The following is a 22,365-nucleotide window of genomic DNA, read 5'->3' as shown; positions in this document are numbered from 1 at the left end:
GATATCCATTAGACAGTAATTAAATTTGTTAAAATATACTAATTGTTTAGTTAATAATTCGTTTTTAAATAGATGTCATTTTTATTTTTCGAATTTTAAATAGCTGATAACAAGATATTATTAGCATATTAAATATTAGCTAAATTTTTCAGTATGCCATTTTGAACTCATGATTGTTAATGTAAGTTAAAAGGCTTTTATTAAAAATTAACTCCAACATTATTCGTGTAACATATCTCTAAATAATTCATTATATGATTAAGTGAGAAAATGGAGCTACATTCTTTTTTTTAAATACTGTCCAACCATTATAGCATCTAATCAATATTTTAGTTATAAATATTAATTATAAATATATTATAATAAATATTACAAATATCTCATCTCTCATGATTAGTCTACATACTAGAAAAGGAAACTTATAAAGTGTATATTTCATACACTTTTCTAATCATTGTGTAGTTTATTTTGTTTACTTGTATTTCTAGTAGAATATAATAGTGAATAGCAAAGTAAATAACTTTATTTTTTTATTTGTATATTGCTCATCGTATGTTATTGTACGTAGTATTATTCTTTTATTATTGTTATGACATTTTAATATTAGGATTATTTAATTAATTTGCAAAATACACTAAAGTATTGTACAATAATTATGAGTCATCCAGAATTCGGAATGGTGGAACCGAATTAGTAAGAGGAAAAATAGCCTCGAAAAAATCCGATCGAGCGGGCAGAACGGATGAGTCAAGAAATTAGATCTGTCGTAGTGAGCCGATTTAAATTCGACCGGAGTTTCCCTCGCAATTAGCGACCGCATCTCTAAGACCAGTATTTATACCCGTTACATAAATCCTGTACTAAAAAGTGTTTCTGAGATTGTCAAGACATTGTCGGTTTAATAGTCATATATTTATTAAAATTTAGGTGAATAAAGTTAACAATAAATAAAAATGAACAAGCTATGAAAAGTTATAAAAGTAATATAAAACGCGGAATATATAGCATATTATTTAATTAAATAAATTAGTTAAAATATGTATACTATTTGACAATAAAATATTTTCTCTTAAAATCTTTTATTTACGCGTTTGTAAAAAATATAAAATATAATATATAAAAAAATTTTTCAGTATTCCTATCTTATACCAGCTTATATAAAATTTAATGGAAGCAAAAACACTGCTAAAAAAAGAGATAAAAATATGTCTGATGTTAAAAATATTTGAGAAGAGAGAAATAAAGCAAACACATTAATAATTTCTCCTACTGTGATTTATAAATATAATTTATTATTATTTTACGTAAATATGTATAAGAGGTGATATACTAAAGTAGTCCATACTAGATAGATTCTGTAGATTGTATATAAGTATATCTCGTTTTAACATCGTCCACGAAGTATAAATACTGTGTGAAGAAATTCAAATAAATTATATACTCTAAAAATATCAATATTTTATTTGTCAAAGTTTCGTTTTCCATCTTTCTATTTTTTTAATATGTCGCTCGTGAGTGTGGAGACTACATTGAATCTATAAAACAAAAATATACATGTAAATTATAGCGATGCCTAGAATAATTAATATCTAGAGAAATAATTGTTGCCCGCACAAAAAATAATTATAAGTATTGTAATTAAATCTGGAGTTAACCCTAATCAAATAAAATATAATAGCCCATTCTATGTGGTTGCTCCGCCATTGCTCGATCTTTTCAAGTCTCCTCCTTCTCTCAAAATTATTCGTTATACTTGTACAATATAATACAATTGCAAAATTTTGACGCGGGAACGCTATTAATCACGATCGCGCGCACTAATCGCGTCAGAATAGAATAATCGCACGGTACTTTGCACGGCACTCTCGATGTTAATCGCACGCAACGCACACTTTACTATTAGCGAGGAAATTCCATCGAAACGCGTTAAAATAATGCGGAAACAATAGTTTATAATTATAATTTTGTTTCGATTTCTGCTTTAATTGAATTAATTGCGCGACATATTTGCTTCGAATGTTTACGAATCTTTCGCGCGGGTCAATAATTACTTAATGTAATAACTGCTAATTGTATTTTCTAGTACTTGTCGCAATCGCGGGATAATGCGATGAGGCATGGAGCGGCTATCTGCCAGCTCAAGTCTTGCCGCGCAAATGACAACATATATATAGTAGTGGCTTTACTTATGCACGACGGCCTTCGGACGGTACGAAAACAAACATTAAGACCGTAAACCAGCCAGCCTTGCCGTTATGAAATATTTAACGTATTATAAGATAAATATTTGCTGAATATTCTATTCTTTACATTTTGAAATTAACTTCGGTAAATAAGTCATTATCGATTTGCGCTTCGTTTGTTCGTGAATTCATTAGCGTCCTCTAAGATAACGTATAATTCCGTTTTTAATTCCGTTTGAGAGAGCGTTTTGAAATGGAAATATTGTTACTTGAATCGTAATTAACAAGAAAATGTGCTTTAATTTGCTTAATATGTATAATATAAATATGTATGTTACAAAGGGACTTTTATCTTTGAACGTGATCAAATTTTTCTTTTTTGCAGTTTCTTATAGTTTAAGATCTTGAAAATGTGTTTTTAAAAGATTTTGTAACAATTTTGCAAATTGGCATCTCTACGACCGTGCAAAGCCACAACAGACTGGGCACGTGCAGCGTGATTTCGTAATATCTAGTCGCTTTTATAACGGTCGGCCCCGAAAATCTCTTTCCTTCTTTCTCTTCTTGTATTAGTTTTGACGAGGTTTTTTCCTATTATTCTTGGCAAGATAAACATTTGAGATTTGTGTCGATCCCTTCAAAACCGTTTCAATTGAATTCTTATAAAGAAGTCTGTTGATGGAAGAAATTGAAAATGCCGAAAGTAGAGAAAGCAGCGAGCTATCCAAGTCAGTTCAAAAAGATGATATCAAAGGGATCAATATTCAATTAAGAGGATACTTGGAGGATCCCTCCAAAATTTAATTAGTGTGCATGAAGTCGCGTGGAAGCCAAATTTCACTTCGAAAATTCTAATTGCGAAATCCTTGGGAGGACATGTTTATAAAATTAATAACAGCTTTTGCATATACCTTTAATATATGTGTGCTATCTAGAGCACAAACCTCGAAACTTCCCGAAATTTAAAAAATAAATATTTTTTTGCTTTAAAACTGATTTTTTACGAAAAAAATGCAATATTCACTTTGAATCGCCATTTTGTCATTTTTTTCTAAAATCGGAGATTCATATATGTCCCACCTTTCTACACTATTAATAAATAAAAACTTATTTGGGTTTTCGTTTCGGATTATTCTGAGCTAAGGGATTATGTTTGCATTATATTTTTTTCAGTAGCGTTTTCGTCATTATTTTCTATCTTTTAAACAAATTAACCTTTTTTTAACAATTTTATTTTACACATTACATATAGATTATTATACGTAAGAATAAATATGCAAAATTTGAAATCGATCCGCTGTTTATTTTTCTAAAAAGAGAAATCATAAAAATAGCCTTTCTTGCGTGTCCAAAGGTAAATAAAGAGTCCCTTTAGTGAATTTCAACTGTTACATGCCAACCATATAAATATAGCGGCAACGCGAACGTTCGATTTCATTAATTATGCACGAGTCAATATCGTTGTAAATCTACATGGCAAATTTACGTGGTGGTCTCATTTGTTCTGTTCTCTGTGCAAAATTTTTGTTTCTGAATTTTGGATCTTGCGTTAGCTCCTGTGCCGAGTATGACGAGAGAAGAACGCGAAATTGCGGTCTAATTCAATATGTGAAATGTATAACGGCGGTCTGAAAAATGTTTGCGTATAGAATACATACGAGATAGAGATTGGTGACAATATTTATTGCACTCGATTTTTTTTTACCTTAATTGCCATGCGCAGAATAAATATTTCTATGTTATGTTCAACGTCAGCGATACGATTTGCATCTTTTGTACGTGTGCTTGGCACGACGAGATAATAGTTGCGAATAGGAGAAACAATATCGTTGAAATTCTGAAAATTCGTACCAATGATTGATAGAGTGGTGTCAGCTCGTGAAAGCGGACCTTTCCAATGTTTCGACATGGTGACATCGCGATCGATGCTATTGCGGATGTATACAATATCCAGATACCAAATACTAAACGTTATGTATTTTACGCGATATCCGTTCGTTAATGATGATTTCGCGATACGAGAAACGGCGATTTTTATTATAATAATCGTGTCCTTATTCTATTATCAATGTCGCAGCGCTAACATAGCCACGACATTGATAATAGAATAACGAGTTGATTAGTTATATTGATTAACTTTCATTCAGTTGTGGCGTATATATATATATAAAATTTCATAACGCAGTCGTGACAGATACGTGCTTTTTATTTTATGCATCGCGGCACATTGGAGATGAGTCAGCTCCATCGAAAGCCATCGCGACGAGAAATATAATGCAAATCTTGTCACGTGAGGAACACACGTAGCCATAGTAAGATATAATAGGGGGATACATTTTTTTTTTTTATTCTTTTACTATGTCTTATATCCAATCTAAATTGAGATTGAAGTTAATCCGCATTGGTATAAAAATGGACATTACAATAAAATATTCGGACAGAAGAATCTCTGTTCATCTTTTTCAGAACTCTTAAATGTCAATACTTTTCCATATGACATTTCCTTTTTTGACTGTCTCAAATTGAATTCATCTGATTCAGAACAGGATCTAGATCAACATTTTATTATAATCCAATGAAGCATATTTTCTGAAAGTTTTGAATATTTATTTCAGCATATTTGACATTTAATTCTAGCTACTTTTGATTGACAATTTTAATTCATCTTGTAGCAAACTCCGGCAGATTTAATTAATTTAACACTTCACAGATTTAGATAACTTATCACTATATAATCTATGACATGAGAAAACGTATTTAAGGAATTTACATTTTATAACAAGATATAAAATTCATAACTACAAAAAATGTACGAAAAATATGAAAATCTCGACATTCATTTGTCAGATATATGTTGCGCTTCGCTTTATCCATTTCTACAGTAAAAAAAAAGATATTTATAGCTACAATATAGATTTCATTGGATCACAAAAATTTTCACTACACATCGTTCAGTTTATATGTTAAAATATGCTACGTACATAACATAAATGTCCGGATTTTAAATTGACATGTTATATACGTTGGAACTTTTTTTTATCACTCCACCGTTTTCATCGTTTAAAAAAATCACCTTTTTTCGTGCCTCGTGCATAAAATAGAACGCTATTCGCTTAAGTGCCACATTCGCGCAATTTCGTCCTACTGTTAACTTTTCCCTAACTCAATAACAGACAGCGACATATCACTCGGCGTCCTAGGGCTCATCGCCATTAATAATTAACATTGACGTGGACGCATCGCCTTTGAGCGTCGCAGCGCGACAGCCGTAGCAACAAAGCTACCGAATATTCGGTCGAGACGTTCGGTCGCCGGGCATCGGAACCAGGCGTCGATTCCACGTTTGCTCGCGGTCATGTGTTTAGCATACATCTGTATACACACACGCTCGGTATTGTATATGTATATATACATATATGTGCATGTATGCAGCACATTGCGGAGGCTGGTCGATGCTCCGCACATGCCTATAGTGGACAGGATGGCATATACTCGTGGCAGAGGGGGGGGGAGAGAGAGAGAGAGAGAGAGAGAGAGAGAGCTGCCTCTCGCGGGATGGATATGGAAGGGACCGGTCCGCTGGACGCATTATCCTGTGGTAATATCAGATGCGGCGAGACAAAGCTGTAAAGGCCGACGCCAACGGTAACCAACGGGCCGTACCGGGCCGGAGCCGGACCACCCGGACCCCAGGCCGAACGGTAATATCGTATGCGAGTCAGAGAATCGGCATTGCACACGCTCGGCTTTCGCATGGCTATCCTGCGATGATGCGCCGCATTGCGCGGATATTACGCGCGAATGGTGGCCGATACGTGCCTGGTTATGGTGCGTATTCGGGGCGAGACGGCGAAACGAAGTGATATGCGAGCGATGTAATAAAGGGTGGCGCGGGCTGAGAGGAGGGTGGGATTATACGCGGGTGCAAGAAGAGATTGATCGCGATGGCGCGCGATGCGAGGGTGGACAGTGTAATGCGGTGAATGCGCATGGGGGATGCACGAGGGGATGAGGAGCGGTGAAAGATAGATGCATGCGTTTCGCGAACGCGGATAACTTGTTGGCGAATAAATCTACACGGTGTGCGCTTTAAGTAGATTACAGTGTAAAGTACGCAATTATCGGTTATTTAAGGGATATTCTTTCTCGTCATATATAAAATGATTATTTAATATTTCGTTGTAAAAGAGTAACATGTCTCCATCAGCCCAATCTGTCGACCTTATCCATCAGCTCAGAGAAAAAACTTAAATTGAAAAATTTTCCACATTTCCTCACGCAGTTCGTAATTTCGAAAATAGCTTCGTCATTTCTAATTTTTAAACGAATATCTACCGCAAATAGGTCGAGGAATCTGTAGTTTTGAGACATCTCCGTATAGAGGCGATTTATCATTGGTGAGATTGGACAGGAGGAAATAGAGACAAACCGGTTAGCTGGAGGAACCGCATAATAGCGATCAAAGAAGAGGGAGGATGTGGAAATAGAAAGAGAGGAATTTAGATAATGGAGAGGTGGAGAGAGGAGCGCGAGGGGGGGGGGCAGAAGTAGGAAGGGTGGGTAACGGCTGCATTGCCATCGCGTGCATTATTGAACGCCATAGTGGTGAACGAGAGAGCGCGATATTCCGTACGTGAGATTGGCCATAAGCGATGCCTCATGGTGATCCGCAGGGAGCAGAAAGGGTATATTGCGCGAAGGTTCGATTTAGGGGGCAGCCGGGAATTATAATCGTACTTTAATCGGATGTATCTACTGCAAACGGGCGCGGATGCGCGATTGCGATCGACGGGGCTGGCCGGTACGGTTGCAAAGTGCGTTCCACTCTCGTACCAGGTGATTCGTTACAGTTTATCGCGAATACCGATGTACATAGGCTGTATGCTGTGTGCGTAATATAATTAGAATATGCGTTGAAATACTGAAACAATATCGTTACCACGTTGCGGATGATTAGCTCGACCTTGTTGCGGGATATGAAACTGACATATGTATAAACTGGAAAATTCAGTACATATAATTTGTATGGCGAGATAGGATATTATTTAATGCACGCAATATTATTTAAGTAATTAAAATAGCGTCAATACTTATTGATTCATCAAAAGTTCTATTATTGCACAAATCACTATGCCCTATCGATAGATATTACAAATACCAAGCTCCGTTTGATCCGGCGTAAGCGTGCGGGTCTTTTATGGAGAACGCACGCAGGATTGCGCAATTTAGCGAGCAAAAGGAAATTACAGGCGCGTTCTAGGTAGCCGAGGGAAGGCAACGCAGAGATATTATAGGGAACACAGGAAAAGCGGTTACCGCTCGGTTGACGTTAATTGCATGTGAGAGAAAGAGAGAGAGAGAGAGAGAGAGAGAGAGAGAGAGAGAGAGAGAGAGAGAGAGAGAGAGAATGAGCGAGAAAGAGAGATTGAACGGCACACACAGGCTCGCCTATCCTTCTATTTAGATTATACTTCTATCTAGATAGCACATATAATAGTTCTATCTATAGATAAGAGGAACACACGTTATTTGATATATCTATTATTCGATCGGTAGATCATTCGATTGTTTCGTAGGCTGAATTGCGTACAGTGTATGTATATCAGATATGTTCATCGACTAAATTGTCACTGATGCTTGCCGTGCGGCGATATTTTGGCCACGAGTCGAACGAATCGTTGACGAGTATTGGAGAATGCATTAAGTTCTATCTCGCCCAACTTGATTTCCCGTTAGTGCGAGCGTCCGCCCGTCGGGTATCGGCGACCTCGCCCTATCTTGAAACTCTCATGTTTTTTTTATTGACAGGCTCGAAAAAGACATTTACGTTTTCGACGCGATGTGTGTGTTGACCGAATTAAAATTTCATGCGTTAGTCGGTCACTTTTATAATTTATTTCAGTAATAAAGGAGCGATTGGCTGTTTAAAATTTGAAGGAAATTTGATACAGATATCTGTGATAACCGCATATTTTTGAATTATGCAGTAAAGTGTTACTTATGCAGTAAAATGTTACTTATTCGATTTTAGAATTATGCTTTTCTAAAAATTGTACATATTTTGTACTTTAGTGAAAAAATAAAGTAATACTTTAAAAAAGCATAGTCATATGTTTCCTTTCCTTCGAGAGATAAAAAATAATCATTTCTCTACTTTATATGAAATATATACTTTCTTGTTATGTCAGAGCTATAAATCTACTTACAAATTGTTAGTTCAGTAATGCTATGTCAAAACTACAAACAATTTTTCAAGTTGTCTACTGCAGCTTACTTATTTTAAAGCTTAACAGTACTTGCGTAAATCTTCTAAAGCTCATTATCTCGCGAGTTTCACAAGAGATCTGTATCAAACGATCGTATAGCGCCGCAAGTTTCACTGATTCCGACCGTAACGGGTAATCAGCTTTCTCTTGATTATGATCCAATTTCGCGACTCGGGAGGAAGAAGACGTCGAACTCGTGATCCGTGGCCGTGTCGTAAATTTTCACCGTTGGAAACTCGTTACACAGACGAGCGCGCACGGCGGCGCGGAGAAATCTTCTCTGCAGAAATTTGAAGGGTTTCAAGAAATATTATGAGGATCTTCCGGAGGGATCGTCCTGTGCGTGCGTGATTCCCTGGAGTGCCATCAGAACAGCTCTCGAAAAGTTTCATGCTGGGATCTGGCAAGAGGTCCTTACGCGCGGCACTATCTTTCGTTCTTACGCGTGCCCCCCCCCCCCCCAGTTCTTTCGCATCCAGACTATCTCTCGCCTTCTACTCTTACTCCCTCGGATTTATTTTTATGTATTTTCTTTTCTGCATCTCTCTGTCTTATCTCTCTCTTTTTCTTAAGGTAGTGCCGAGGGATACTGTCCATATGACTGAGAACAGTGGATACGTATCGCTCTGTATTATTCACTACTCAGTCGATCCTGAGGGATGTCGGAGTTCCAATAAGTGCTGTCTCCGAGTTATTCCTCCCTCTTTTCGCCGTCCCGCATGTTTGCGAATTCACATACCTCCATCGTCCTTTATGCGTCTTTCGCCTCTTTATCCACTTCCGTTGTTTTTCGCCGTTACCTCGACTCAACATCGTTATCGTGTCATATTATTGTTAAAAATTCAGTGTTTTTTTTCACGACGTTTCGTTTATAACATCCATATGAATTTGTTATTTGAATAATTTCCTTTTTTCTTAATTTTTGTCCTAATTTTTTTTATATGGAAAAACCGACGATATCAGTAAAGAGAAAGAGGCATGAAAAACGGAAACGAGATAGAAAATATAGAAAATATTTAAGCGCAAAGATTTTAATCTCTTCTTCTATATAAAACGTAGAAATTTTAGATAATTTATACAATTATGCACAATTATTTACATTTACGCACACAATACTTATCTACAACAAGATAATCTGTAATTAAGTTGCAGTCTGCGCGCATATTATAACTGACGCCACCAAATTTCGTTCGTTCGATTAGTAATATTACCATTATCACACATTATCGCGACGGAACATATTCCTGGAATTATCGGAATTTATCGACTCAGCGATAGATTATATCAAATACGTCGTGAGATCGTGACAGCCGGGAGGTTTAAATCTTGTCACATCGCGTGCTTTGTTCCCATAATTACCGATTAGCTATTAACAATTCATTAGCCGATATCCGGCAAAATGCAAATTGTCCGATAAGAACTTATTAACTCACGCGAGTGGGAAATCACGCCTTTTTTCCCCGCCGACATCGCTGAAGAGCCCTTATTACACCTTCACCCACTCGAGCCGGTGTCTGCGTTCGTGTGTGTATCCGCCGCGTAAGAGCCTCAACCCTTTCCTGCCCTGAAGTAGCCTCCGTTACGGCCAACAAGCGCGCTGTCGTTTGCCGACTAATTAATTCATGGACTTGGTTTACCCTGACGAACCTACAGCTTCGCTCCAAGACGGCGGAGATAACTCCAGGACAGTTCGTGCCTTGTCGCTTTTAAGGTCTCTTAAACGACCCCCTCCCTCCCCCCTTCGCTGTCTTTCTCTCTCTTTATCCACTCTTTCTCTTTCTTCCTCCTCCGTTCCCGCTGCCGTCCCCTCCTTGCCGTGCCATAGCTCAACTTCACTTCCGTCGTCTTCGCTACCTCGCCTCCGGCGGTGTATCTGTCTCGGTGTACATTACAGCAAGCACGGCGCGAGTGTCTTGCGTTTACATTGGACCGAGATTAAACCAAGTTTCAGCTCGATAAATTCTCCAACTTAACAGATTAATGTATCAAACTATCGCGAACGGACTGTACGATGATTCATGGAATATAGGCAAGTTTGTCGGCATTTTCGAATATTCCTCTAATCATCGACCTATTATCTGTCTCATTATTTTTGTTGCATGATAAACATTTAAATCAACATTATATTATAACAAAGATTATGACTATATGACTATAGTCATGTTATATAGCTATGTGCGGTAGCACAAGACGACTGAAAAGGGTTTTTTTTCTTATAGTAGTTTAGTCATTAATTTTCCGTCCTAACTGTTATTGTTTATCCTGCCTATCTTGTTCAGAGTTAGTCGATCATACTTATCGAGAGACACGATGCCTGCCGAAAGGGCTTACCCTCAAAATTTCATCGATCCTATACACTACACCGGTCCCTGGTTCGATCGATAGTCCGCTTCATCGACTCGTAAGTTTGTCGTTGCATTGTTTCATGATCTTCCTGGACGCTCTCGGGAGTGGCTTTCGTTTCTGCGGTCGGACTCGAGATCCCTTATAGAGAAGGGCTCTTTCGACGATGTCTTCTTACCTGTACCTTCTTCGCCAATCTCCGAAGTTGAAACGCCGAGTGACCTCGGCGGTCGCTTAATCGGTCAAAGACGCAATGTGAACGCGCCTGGTGTGTGCTCTTCCGCGCTGCAGTCACGAAGAAAAATCGCCCGGTCCGCTCCGACGATCTTTCCTGCCCGTTTCGAAGTCAATAAAGCCGACAGAAGTGCGGAACTTTCCTGATCAAAGATATCGGGACGCGGCCGCCTTTCGAAAGATACGCGTTTTCTCTCAATTTGTACTAACAGGCGAACCTTTCCATTCGTTATTTTGACGGCTCTCCATGCAGTACGATGGGATCGGAGAGATTTTGGGGAATGCCGTTGTATAACGTAATACGTATATTTACAGAAAGACCTTAAATGTCACAAAGTCATCTTTCCTTGAATATATTTTTAACGCGGCTTATAATTTATTTAAAAATTAGGTATGATTTTTTATTAATCAACATTATATTAAAAATATATCAAATCTTGAAGGACTGTACCGCATTCGTTTGTATCATGTGTGAGATAAGAGTTATTTTATTTTTTTATTAAAATTATTAGATTGTAGTAACTCTTTCACAATTCGAGCGATATTTAGTCAAGATTTATTGACCTTGCCATGTGTTGCGTGCACAGTGAAAGATTCTTAAATCCATCTTTCCTCCATGATTATATTTCAAGTTCATCGATATTCCGGGCGGTTCTGAGCATTTTCTTCAGCATCGAAGCTTCGAAGACGAATTCCTAGCGCGGCGCGCAACTTGATATTCGCGCATAACTGTAGCTGGTATGCAATACGTCTGGCGCACGATAATTGCCCGCGTGGCAGTAAGTTTATGCGACTTTGATGTGCCTCTAATACGTGTCTCTTCGTCGTACTCAGCGGCGTAGAATCGGACTGACGGGTAAATGGGTTTTGCCTGTACTCGCACATTCAGCCGCGGTGTTTATGAGAGACAAACGTAAATGCGCCGGTAAAACCGGCGCGCGCCTCCATAATCCGCAAGAAAATATGTCAGCCGGAAAAGCTGAAAGCCCGCTAGGTTAACCACATCAGCTATCTCGGTTAAGCTTCATCTAGGAGAGGAGAGGAGAGGAGAGAACGTCGGAATCGACGTCATAGATTTCCTCGAAAAATAACAGACAGACTCTCCGAGTTACAGCGTCTAAAAGACGCTCGAAACTCGTCCATAAAACTCTCAGTCGTTCGCAGATCTTTTAGATTTCTTTCAGACATCTCGGATTTTTGTGTTCGGGGTAAGCTTCTCTCTCTCGATAGCCTTTCTTTCGTCGTGTTCCCGGGGAACGATGGAAAACGGGATAGCCCGGTTACAGCGTGGCGGCACCGCCAACGAGGTGGCATCTGATAACACAGACGGGAGCCTGAGATAATACCTCCGTACTAACTGCCGGCACGAGCGGTTAAAGTTCAGGTAGGTAGTTCAGGACGGTAAAGGTATATGGTCCCCCGCATGCACGCAAGGACGAGGACAAGAGCCACGATGCATCTCGGCCTCTCGTTATTTTCTCGAGAAATGTACGAGAGGATACGGACACATACGGAGTGAGTTTGTGTCCTTCGACTTATTTAACGAGCTTACGTCTGATGGTTATTTTATGAGTTAAAATGGTAAAAACATTAGAATAATAAGTTTACGAAATATTTGCAACCAACGTTTATGATATTATAATAACTATGATTTTATTTAAAAGGTAAATAATTAAAGACTTTCTTCGCTTTGCTGCAAAATCTTCGATTAAGAACAAGGCACGGCGATGTTTCTTCTTCCATGCTTTCCGTACATGCGCATAGTTACGTTACGTAATTTGTAATATCTGCGTCGATAATAGAAAGAGATCAAAAAGCTATTAATATTTTAATACAGTAAAATCGCCAGCGGAGTATTTCTGCCAGTTTTTCGCGAGAGACCGTAAGCTCAGCGATTCTTTTTTACATTTCCGACCACCACTTTTCCAGATAGTCAAGCCGGCGAGACTGGTATTCATTTTTCAGCGCGAATAGATCGCGGATTCTTTTGTACATTTCCAAAGACAGTTTCTTTGATAATCAAACAGGCGGGACGAACATTCCCTCCCCCCCCGGCTTTTCAACGAACCGGTCATAATTCCGCGTACTTGAACACCAGCCACCCTTCGCACGTAATTCTCGTCTTGCTCGAGAGACGGATTAAATTCCCTTCGTTACGACTAAGCCACGCGGTAAAGGTCGTAACTTGCGAAAAGCTCGCGCGGAGGAGAGAATACGGGACGTGCGATATGACCACATACTGGACAGTCTGGACACCCGTCAGTGTCCGGGCGCATAAATGCCCGCGGGGCGACGACGCTCGGCTCTCTGTGCCTTAGCGCGTGTCACGCTGTTGCGTCTTCTGACCGTTCGGCACGGACGCTGGCCCGCATGCAAATGCGGCGAGGGTGCACAATCAAAGCGCCGTCGGGACGATACATATTCAAGCGGCCGGCACGGACAAACATATATCGTACCGGATACAGGCATAACAGTTTAAGGCCGATTCGCGCTTAACGACACGAATCAACGTCAATGTCTCCTTTGAGGGGAATCTAATGTCCAAGTTCCATATAGATTATCATCGCCATCGCCATATAAGTAGATCGTCAGAAAAATATTCCGTCCCCACTGGATACCTAATATTTATAATAATGAATATTTTAAAGATATATAGAAAGAATATTCTGACGATATAAGACAAATATTTTTTAATAAAGATAAAATAGAAGAATGGGAGGGGAAGTTTATTATTATATTCTAAATTTGTCAGCGTTCTTTTAACGGGAGGGATAAAATGTGAATATTTATATTGGCGATCTACAAACTTAAAAAGGATATATTGGGGTCTATGTTTATACCTTTCTATATTTCATTCTACAGATGATCAGTGCGAATTGCATCGATCGCACTAATATAGCGTGAATCAGCCTTTATATCGCTCATACGCAGCGAGAGATGCGATGTATGCGCGCGAGGAGCACACATAGTAGCAAGGCCGAAAGCCGGGCGAGGATGAGGAGAATGAGGAGCAGGAGGAGAAGGAGAGGAGGAGGAACGGAAATCGCGCGAATGGTCGGTTGCAGGTACAGCCTGTATACATCGCCAGGACAACGGATTCCAGGAGGTCTATAGCGGATGTGCGCGCGCGCGCGCTGCCGCGTACACGACCGACAGGGCGAAGCCCATCAATTTCCCATTCAATTCACCCAGGCCCGTCTTCCGCACCCTCGCGTCTACCTAGAGCTACCCATCTACCTACTCGTCTTGCAGCTCGCGCAGCGACTCGCGGGGATCGGTTTCGCGTAAGGTATAGGTATTCCGTGTTTGCGGAATTCTCCGGCTTACGCTCCACATTCTCGCGTTCAGCATTAGACGGCTGCCGCCGCTGCTCGGGTTCTCGCCTCGCGTTTGCGTCGCTTGTAAACGCGAGATGCTATGTGTATTCAATGGATACAGCGTATATAGCATTAAACGGTCATGTTGCGGATTAAATGGAGCGATACACCATACACCAGTAGTGGTCGCGCATATGGCATTTTAATATTTTATACGGTTTTATGTTTACAACACATTCGATAATGCCGTCGAATCTTAATGTCAATAAGGAGAGAACAAAATAATCCATGAGGTTCTTAGCAGAAAAGTCAGTCAGCTGTGAGAAAGAAAGAAGAAGAAAAGTGAAAATTACAATTGAAAAGTGAAAATGAAATTCCATTTTCAGAAGAATTTGACTATTTTTCCTAGAAATTATTTTGAGAAAACGTTCTCTCACGCTCTTCCAGTTTTTACGTGAAAATTATTTGATTTGAGATTACGATTCGAAGAAAATATAACGATATATCAATCATTGGAAAATATATAACTTCTTTACTCTATATAGACGTAGTACAGACGTTAATTTCACGTAAATAAAAGACAAATATACTAAGCAATCTCTATTTCGAAAAGCGGTCAACCGGAAATTAGAGTAAAGCTCTTTTGTTCGAAAATAATATTTTGAAAACGTACTATTTCCGATCGTCGGTCTGAATGTGTAGTGTAAGATACTTATCGATTTTTTTGGCTCAAAGAATGCTCGTGGCAAAACCTATTACATAACGGTCTCTTGACCGATAGAAGAATTTCGGAGTCTACCCATAATGTTCTCGATACAAGCCGATGTGACTTTAATCCGGATTATTTTGCATCGTATATTACGACGTTTCTAAAATCGAACGTCAAGAACAAAGATTTCGAATATATCGTTTAAATCTCTTTTCGAGAGTTTCGAACAATTTTACGAACATATCTTTGAGCATATCTTGAATTAAAAATTACAATGCAGTGATGTGATGAAAATGTGTTTTCATTATTTTAGCGAGAATAATATTTTCTTTGCAATTCAATTAACTCTATAAAATTAACCCATTTGGAGACGTACAATGTTCGCCTCCAATATTCATATGAATTCTACACATGTAGTATACTTTTAAAGATCTCTAAATAGTTTAACACAATTGCCCTTTTAGCGATTACACATTGTTCTATTTTCTATTCTCGAAAATGCGCTGATCAAATTTGAATCGACATGATGTTCTTTTTAATTTTAACGTGGTTTTATTAATACGTATGAAAAAGTCTAGTGCATATCTATATAGTCTGGCTAGACGGCTAAATAGCACGTTCTCATTTTATATCGCTTATTTTTTATATATTTTTATCTAACGAGTTTTAAAATTGCGATATATATGTCTATTTTGCAGTATCACAATTACAACAAAACAAAATTGTATTTATTATCAGTGACGAAAAATAGATTCTTAACCCGGTAACTTCTGCTAACATAAAATTCTTTTCGTGATTGTGAATTATTATTATTGTGATTATTTACAATAATCTCCTTACGTTGCGCTATTTTGAAATTGTTATTTTATATATTTTTGGATGAAAAAGTCAATTCGCGGAATAATCGAGTAGTTTTGCGAAATAGTGATGTGAGCAAGTAATTTGTCAGCCATATGCATATTTCATAGCATAATACGCGATTATATCTCTGCATAAGGTAAAATTTTCAAGCTTTCTCTTTAAAGAGCAGAAAAACGTATTACGATAAAGTAGCCGTATTTTCTAGCAAGTGCTTTCGTAAACCGTTTTATTCCTGAAAACGAGGAGAATATGATTTATACCATTGCTCCGTCCAACCAACGGCGCAGTTACAACCGCATCGAAAAACAGACTCGACTGTAACCGTGCCATGAAAGCTGTATAAGAAAACGGGGCACGAATATCCCGCCAACAGCGTTCATTGTCTCCGCTCGGGGGGTGCGGCGCAACGCGGCGCAATTAGCGAGCGCCTTCGGTGCTCTTTGACTGTCATTAAAATAATCAATTAATCAGTCGAGTTAATCTTCCTCGTCGCGCAATTTGCTGTACGTCGCGCGGTGCGTGCGGAACGGAAAGCCTATTCGTCTACGCAATGACGCATTCGTCAGGGTCTTTGACATGGGGCTCTGCTTCTCCCCTCTCCCCCCCCCTCTCTCTCTCTCTCTCTCTCTCTCTCTCTCTCTCTCTCGTCTGATGCATCCTCGTGCCATTTCGCGCGTCAATGCATCGTATAACAGAGTATACCTGCCTGCTGCTTTACGGCGACGAGGCGCCCCAGGCGTCGCGACGACGACAATTAAGCGTCAAGCGAGAGAGAGAGAGAGAGAGAGGGGAAGAAAGGAGGAGAGAAAGAGAGAGCGAGAAAGCGGAGGTCCTCCTTTGACGTGGCGTCAATTCCTGCCTCGAATCAACCGATTCCATTTTCCGCCGAACGACCGCCGGGAATCAACTTCCGTCTAGCAACGAAATGCGTTGTGAGCTAATTTGGTTAGCTATTTTAACGGTATCCTAGGTAATTACTGAACAAGATTATTGTCGCACGTACTGCAAATAATTTGAACAATCCTTGCTACTTAACATTATTAGCATTTTGTCTCATCCATTTTACGTTTTAAGACTCGAATGTTTAAGAGAAACAATTGCTTATCGTGCAGTGATCAGTTTATAATATTTTACTGTTATATATTTATTATCTATGATACACAAATGCTGTTTCATTACACATTTGCGCGATTAAGGGAAACTGTGTGGCTTCGCTACAATTATTAATTATCCTGGTTACTCTGTTCGCTCTCGTTGTTTTGCGACGCGCTTTTTTTTCCCCGGTTGGTTTTTCGCACGCCGAGTCTTCGCTATACAGAGAGAATTATCAAACCATCACGTTGTTGTAACAATGAGAGGGCAAGGGGAGGGCGCGACTAATTAAGTATCGACCTGCCGACAGGAGTAACAGAGTAACAGAGCAACAGAGTTTTGTCCCCCCTCACGGTTTTCCTAACACGCGGCGAAGGCTAATCAATTTTCCATTCACCGGCAGCCGTTGATGGATGACTTACGATCACGCCGGGGTTTTAATAAATCAACATCCGTCGCCACTACCCGGGCTTGTCATCAGTTTCCTTAGGAGTTGACCTCGGCAGAAGCGAGACAGTAGGCGCAAAATCGCCAATCGTTGTCCCGTTATCACGGCGCGAACAAGCGAGATCGTCGAGCGTATCAGGATCGATCTATCACCAGAACCGGAACAAACGTCGGCTTATTTTAGAATTTTTTGATGTAATGAGAGACCAGGCCATGATTTGAAGACGGATTGCAATAAATATATATGTATATATAATACAATAAGTAAAAGAAGGATTTAATATATCTGAGAGAATCATGAAGCACGAAATGGACTTTATATTTTCTTCATAGCATCCAGACTGTAATATCCTGCGATATATTTGATCTGCTCGTAAATTTCCGCGAAAGAAAGTAAAACGGCCGGAGGGAGACGAGAGAAACGTGGCGAGCGAGCGAACGAACGATATATACGTCGCTTTCTTATTAACCGCTTCTTTCTTCCGCGGATGATGATGGAAGGACGTAACGGAAATTTCCCGGGCTATTGATTCGTATCGATAACGTACGTTGGGTGATAATTGTGCGCTATGTATCATCGGAAGGGATAATAACCGCGGAAGGTGATCAAATGAGCTGTCATTTTTCAGAGAATTCGCTTCGCGAAAGAAACATAGAATACACATAGAATGGGGGAAAAAACATAGTAAAGGACATACGATTTACGATCGTAATTTCGCTTCTAATAACATAGGGAGATATCTTCTACGTTTGCTAATTAAGTTACAGGGTGTCCTAGAATTCCTCTCATATCGTTTTTAACTTTGATATCTGATCCCAAATCATATATATGACGTATTATCACCGAAATTCTGATGATGCCAGCAGACTTTTTCGACCTTTGTCGAAGGATTAGCGATAGGTAATTACATCGCGCTTCATTTCACTCTAAAAGCTGATTCTGTGAAGGCCTGGGAGGTATTACCGTCAGTACCACGAAGGGACAAACGTCGGGTGTGGCTTATCTGAACGGACGAGCGGTTTCATCGGAATTTGCTTGTAACCGCTTGTAGCCGCAGTGCACGCTGGTTCAGCATGTTGAAGTGGCGTGTATAGTAATTACTTAACAAAGTAAATATGATTTCACACGCCTGTACGTATGTTCCGGAAATATTTTTCAACCTGCCTAAGTCAAGATATCAATCCAAGTATCACAATACCACAAAAAAAAATTAAATAGAAAATCTTCTAAAATTTTTCTGCGTCGAAGAGTAAAAATCTGATATTTTATGGATACGAGATGTTTCACGGATCCGATACGAACTACTGATTTATTATTGAATTAATGTTATTACTGAAACAAGAAAAAATAGAGTGCTACGTGACTAAGCGTTGAAATTAAGGCAATATTGCAAGAAACAATATTAGCGCTTGAAAATCGTAATATTGACATGACAAATCGTAACATTGATATTATTAGAGCTTCAAATCATTTTCCTTCGAAATAGCTTTTTTTATTTGCACTGCCGAGCTCGACAAATTTGTTTCAATAAGTAACTATAAGTACATGAGATACATTTTCTGCTCTGTACAACCGACCTAATTTACCGTATTCTACTATCCATTTAGGAAAGCTGTCTTGAAATGTTTAGCGCGTGAATTTATTAACTGACATATGCGATATCCAAATATCGTGATTAACTATATTTTTACATGTATCAATTTGAGGCAATTAATAGCTGAGAATTAAATAACTAATAGTAAAGTTTAATAAATCTCTAATAAAAATAAATCTTTCTCTTTTAAATATGTTCTTAGCATATTTTACTATCAAAAGTGAAATCTAATTATCAATTACGGACAATATTTTATATATGTCAAGCACATATAAAGCACATTTTTATCTTATTGTTAGTATCTGATTATGTTAAGTTATATTTATTCTACTCTATTTTCGCCTGTCTCACTCGCAATTTTTTTTGTTTTCATTAATTATCTATGGCATATTATACTTATGTATCGAGCATAACCAAAAGCAGCGCCATCCATTCAAATGCACATTAATTTATATTTATTCTAGTTTGAAAATACTTCATATATAATATTCTGGCTCTCATATACATATCACCATTTATACAATTAAGTGATTCAGGAAGCTCTCACATCCTTCCGTATCAAACTCAATAATAAATTACTACGAAATTATTACATGTTAATATTACGACAAAATTATTTTATCAGCTCTCCGCACCAAAATCACTTCGTCTCCAATCGCTATAATTTCACTATCGATTAATACACCGCTTTCTATCGTTCAATTTAGCCGGCAGGAGTGCCATACTAAGACTCTATGGTGGGTACATAATGGGGCAAGTACGTGGCACGTACTACGCGCCACGTAGCCGGCTTATCAGAAGCGTGCAGAGGGTAGGCAGGCTTATCGACTCAACGGCTTGACAGGCTTCCACGTCCTTTCCCACCTTTAGTAGGTGGAGCGTCGAAAGATGATGAGCGCCGATCGAAGGACCCCGGGGGACTTTCAGCAGCTCTCTCGGGGGCCGTCCTCGGTAAGCCTTGTACGAAGTCGTTGATGCGTCGTGAGGAAGGAGATAGCACAGTCGTAGGCCACGCTGACCGATATTACGTGCTTAAGAAGCTCACGGCCGTTTCTCCCCCCCGATATGACTACAGCCGTAAACAGAGTTTCCCCTCACCGGTCACCCTCTTTCCGGATCGGCTTAACGCGAGCAAATATATTCCGCGTCGCGGCGGATCGGAAAAATCGGAAAAGAATTAGTCGGCCAAATATGGGGATCGTTTGGTAATCTTCTTAACGGCATTCGTGCTTCATCGAGTCATACTTAGAGAGCTAAGTTCAGACTGCTTATAAAAAGAGGTTTAAGACCCTTTTTAGAGGACGAATTCATATTGGACCTAATATAGCTTTCACTTTGAGTCTCTCAGTGACGTGAGAGAAAAGATTTCGCATAATAGTTTAAAGGTACGATCTTTTAAAAATATATTTTGCACAGAATATGAAAAATGCGCGATTTCTTTTTGCAATTTTTCGTTTAACTCGCAAAAATTATTAACTGCAAAACATGATAAATTATCAAGTTCTCCAGTTTCACACATTACTCGCGTATTTATGTATTTGATACATGCGGTTCGCGTACATCATGAATATTGACGTAAACAAGAAGAATATGAATGAATTAGGATGTAGTACTTACAGGTTGTAGTGCACGTCTGCCATGTTCGGTCGATAGCGAAGAGCTTGAACAAACGCTTCTTCCGCTTCGGCTACTCGCCCCTGTTCGCTGAGAATGCTGCCCAAGTTGCCATAAGCTGGAATCACCAGCGCAAACAATATTTAATTTAATAAAGTAAAGGGTTGGTTGGCAAAATGTATCAAATATTAAAAGATTCAAACCGATGATTATATTCAACATGAAGATAATAATTTATGGGCTTCGAAAAATGTGATAAATATGAAGCACCGAGAAAGAATAATAGTGGAACACGGTGCCCGTATATAGGAAGCTGACGGCAGCAAGCTAATTATTAACGGATGGCACGATGTACAGGTGCGAAATACATCTTACGCTTTCGGTGTTAATTATTATCCTAGCGGCAATTACTTGAGAATTATCACGATCAAGATACGCCCGCCCATCATTTCTCTGCTTACGTGCTCGCTTGTATAGTTGAATATTCAACTCGTTAAATGATCAGCAGGAAGTGCCCCGGGAACATAGTTACATGCCGCGCGCACGCACACCGCGCCTATATACATCACCTCCCCAGACATAAAGGTTAATATTTTCGTAGTTATTATACTTCCAACGCTATTATGTGGTATCTGAAGTGCAGTTTGCACAGAAGTACAGTTTGCACTTTATCATTTGAGTGATATTAATTCTGGTAAATCCAAAGCACGTGTGAAATAAGACCGTTTCAAAGCAGAATTAAATATCTGCATAATACAATATCGACACCGTCTCGCCAATTGGATTTATAATTTTACTAGATATACATTTTTCAACGATTAAATCTTTATATACTCTCTTTTTTGTTTTTGATTATCTTAAATAGATAGCATTTTAAGAATAATTTCTAATTTCTATATTGAAAAATAATTTCTTAGAGATTTTAATTGTGTGTGTAAGATACATGACAGAAATATTCAACTACTTTTTCCTATAATTGGCACACTTTTAGGACGTGTTCTCAATTGCAATTGATACGTTATCGCCGTATAATCAGTGGAAATTGCAGTTAGCCGAGGGAAACGGTGCTATATATATAGATACGCGTGTTAAATCAACGAGTAGACGTCAACTCGACGGCAGAGTGACTCCGCGGCCTCGGTGGTGTAAAGGGGAGAATGTACGCAGCTGTGAGATGCAGGCTGTTGAGCAGGAAGGCGGGGTGGGCCCGCGGAAAGAATGAGAATGGGCATGGATGCATCGTCCGGCGAATACGCGAGTGTGTCGGCGCGACCTTTGAACCAACAAAATGTAAATTTATTTCTCGTAGCGGAGCAGCCTGTTAACACGGTATAACACGCAATTTCTGTCGGCGCAATTAAAACGCGCTGCGACGTCCACGTCGGCGCTGACGCCCCGGTAGTAGCGCGTTGTGTCGGCGTCAGCTCGCGTGACCGTCCGCTCTCTCGCTCTCGATCCGTCCCGTTCTTCCCCTTTGCGGGAACATTAAAAAAAATGGATGAAGATTAGGTGGGAATGGGTAGCATCCCGAGAGAAGAGACGAGATTGTCTCGTGAGACCGACGACGGGCAAATGCCGGGTCGCGAAATTAAGATGAGCAGTTCTGCGGGATTGTTAATTTAAAAAAATGTGGGAATACACAGAAGCGAGGTTTCTTGGTCAAAATTTAATAAGCGTGTACAGTTATCTTTCATTTATCAAGTC

The 22,365-nt window shown here is 39.3% G+C and overlaps 1 protein-coding gene and 1 long non-coding RNA gene across 4 annotated transcripts in view; one reads left to right on the top strand and one right to left on the bottom strand.

Annotated features, from left to right (window-relative positions):
• Positions 1 to 22,365, top strand: part of LOC143903870 (uncharacterized) — a 313,718-nt gene that overhangs the window by 109,971 nt on the left and 181,382 nt on the right. The gene's annotated exons all lie outside the window — the stretch shown is intronic.
• Tmtc2 (Transmembrane O-mannosyltransferase targeting cadherins 2) overlaps positions 1 to 22,365 on the bottom strand; it is a 201,413-nt gene that overhangs the window by 55,777 nt on the left and 123,271 nt on the right. For both annotated transcript variants that reach the window (XR_013258810.1, XM_077417853.1), the window contains exon 5: positions 20,665 to 20,779. Coding sequence is in view for 1 of the 2 variants with exons in the window: in XM_077417853.1 (XP_077273979.1) it covers positions 20,665 to 20,779 (115 nt within the window). In the remaining variant the exon portion in view is untranslated. The remainder of the gene's footprint in view (positions 1 to 20,664; positions 20,780 to 22,365) is intronic.

This window comes from Temnothorax americanus, unplaced genomic scaffold, assembly GCF_048541705.1.
Source record: "Temnothorax americanus isolate GAGA-0224 unplaced genomic scaffold, ASM4854170v1 Scaffold5, whole genome shotgun sequence".
Lineage (NCBI taxonomy): Eukaryota > Metazoa > Arthropoda > Insecta > Hymenoptera > Formicidae > Temnothorax > Temnothorax americanus.
This window is presented reverse-complemented; position numbering and strand designations above follow the sequence as displayed.